Source organism: Anarrhichthys ocellatus, unplaced genomic scaffold (genome assembly GCF_004355925.1).
Source record: "Anarrhichthys ocellatus isolate YVR2014 unplaced genomic scaffold, GSC_Weel_1.0 scaffold33, whole genome shotgun sequence".
NCBI lineage: Eukaryota > Metazoa > Chordata > Actinopteri > Perciformes > Anarhichadidae > Anarrhichthys > Anarrhichthys ocellatus.
The window spans coordinates 632312-634865 of record NW_022280063.1 but is presented as its reverse complement, the minus strand read 5'-3'; the positions used below and the strand labels follow the sequence as shown (position 1 = coordinate 634865).

The window sequence follows — 2554 nt, the reverse complement described above, 5'->3', positions numbered from 1 at the left end:
CCCCCCCCCCCCCGCCCAAAATAACACCCGTGGTGGTGAGAGATGTGTCCTCATTCATGTCAGCTCATTCACCCATAATTTGCCAGCATGTGACACAAGATTCATGAACACTGGGCCAAAGAGATGCATCTCAAGCTAACAAACATACTGGAGACATTTGACATTATTTTATGTCCTTGTCCTCTTTCTTTAAAAAAAGGCACTTTACGCATTCTGTGGTTTTCTGTTCTGCTGCCCTCTTTTTTTTTTTACCTCACCTCACCTCATCACTCCTTGTTTTCTTCTTCCTCTTCTTTTCCTTTGGACAACTGGTATTCCAGCAGCCTCCTTCCCCTCCCTTCCTCTTTCTCCTCCCACTCTCTTCCACTCTCCCACCTTCCTCATCATTCAGCTCAGTTCATCTAAGTGTGCGTTAAGTCCACTGTAGTTCTTGCTTTTCTCTCTCAAGATGTCCTGGACTCGAGTCTTCGTGCTCTCTTTGCTCACCACCCACCTCATCCTCACCTGTGAGTACCTTGTCTGGGTGGCTGGGGGAAAAGTATTTTTGGGGGGGGTTATACATCATCCTTGGGCGATAAGCAGAAAGGTTTTGAGGATATAAAGTGCTGATATGTGAGGTCCGTTAGTCTGGAGAAGAAAACTTGAATCTAGTAGTATTTTGTAGCTTGAGCATGATTTTTTTTGTATGTATCAGAGTTTGACTCTGTCAAAGTAGATTTTAGATCCCACATATATTTTCGAATTTCAGCTTAATATTTGCAATTTGGGGATCAGTGTGAATCAACTTGTAAAGTTGTAAAAGTAAAAAAATTGAAAATAATGCTGATTGTTTAATTGAATTGAAACGTTTTAAGTCAATCAAAGTGATAACTGTTAGATGGATTAGCCAAACAAGACATTTTACGGTTTACAGTCATTATGAGAAATTATGATTGTTGCTGTTTTAATCCCGTTTAAATCTGTCACATTGGTCACTTGTAGAGGGACAATGAAGGCCAACGCAAACTTCGGTCTATTGGTGACATCAGAGGTCCGCCTGTAATAATAATAATCTCGTGTGATGTTATTTCTTTGCATGTATTTTGTTTCTGAGACGTGGTTTCTAACTGTAAACTGTAGTGCAGTAACTTGTAGAGGACAATTTAGAATTATTTTTGGCCCAAACATCAAACACTGGTACAAATAAGAAATAGGGAGCTAGAAAGCTTTATGTACAAGTCATAATCTAGTGCTTCTGCACAGACGTTTGGGGTTTATTCCGTATATAAATGAGGTTTTCATTGTCCACTTTATCATAGGGATACAGAAATAAGAACATGTCTGAATTCTCAGTTTCCAGCTCTTTATGCCAAATGCTCATTAATATTAATAAAAGGCCATTCACACCAACGTTTTGAGTATATATTTTCAGAATTTTAAATGCACAAACAGATGGCAATACAGTTTAGCAAATCTCAACATGCATGTGCTAACAGTATTGTTACAATATTGGCCCCATATGCATGCTTTGGTGCAAAGACGGGAAATGATCCTTGCTCCTTCTCCGCACAGTTTCCAGTGTGGTGAGAAGCGTGGCGGTGCGGGGCGACTCAAAAGCAGCCGATCCTAAAGGTGACACTTCTTCAAGCCTTTTAACTATTTCAAAAAAACCTCGCTCCACATTTCCTCCCTGCGTGACCATCACCTTCTGACCTCTGACCTTTAGGTGCAGCGCGGCAAGTGTTCATGCCCGAGTTGGACGCCTCCAACTTCTTCAAGGGCCGCAGTCGCCGCTCAACCCGATACTATGAGCTGCAAGGCAAGTTCTTCGATATCTACCTATTGGTTTGTAGTTCCGAGGATGACGTGGTTTGAGGTTTTGACTGCAAGCTCAGGAGAGAAATAGAAAGAGAGTAGTGGAAACTCAAGCAGGTGTTGTTCGACATAGTACCAGCTCTATCTGACACTCTGACACACACACACACACACACACACACACACACACACACACACACTGGAGGCTGCTGAAGGAGTCACAGGGTAGTATGGAGCAGGCTCTCCCTCTCTCAGTTTTCTCGGCACAATAAGCTCATTCTTCCACTGCCACTTCAAACCAACTGAACAAACACACGGATGAGAGGTGTTCTAGGCCAAAGCTGCAAACACACAGGAACTCGTACTCTAGCATCCAACATATCCAAACAGGATTCCTGTTTTCCTTTAAAGCACAAAAATGGCCGGACTTATCGATATGCTGCCGACAACGGCGCGCTCGTATTTACAGTCAAGTATGTTAATTGCATTATCTTCTGCCCGCCCATCAGAGCACCAAACAGGGCCTCGGCTCTGGACTAACAGGCCCACATTCTCGGAACAATAATAAAACACTGGACGGTTCATGAGAACCTGAGGGGACAGCCGAGCAGCTGGGAGGACTTTTTTTTTTATTTTGCCAGAAAGTGATGCACAGGTTGTCTACCGGGGTAATACTGAGAATAGACTGTTGTGGTTTGTCAGCCAATTTCATGATTTCATATAATCAGTTTAACCTCATTTAGTCTAAGAGGAAAATAGA

The 2554-nt window shown here is 42.6% G+C and overlaps 1 protein-coding gene across 1 annotated transcript in view; it reads left to right on the top strand.

Annotated features, from left to right (window-relative positions):
* Positions 1-448: 448 nt before the first annotated feature.
* ucmaa (upper zone of growth plate and cartilage matrix associated a) overlaps positions 449-2554 on the top strand; it is a 4315-nt gene continuing 2209 nt past the window's right edge. The window contains exons 1-3 of the mRNA XM_031865561.1: positions 449-506; positions 1552-1611; positions 1706-1798. Of these exons, the coding sequence (XP_031721421.1) occupies positions 449-506; positions 1552-1611; positions 1706-1798 (211 nt within the window). The remainder of the gene's footprint in view (positions 507-1551; positions 1612-1705; positions 1799-2554) is intronic.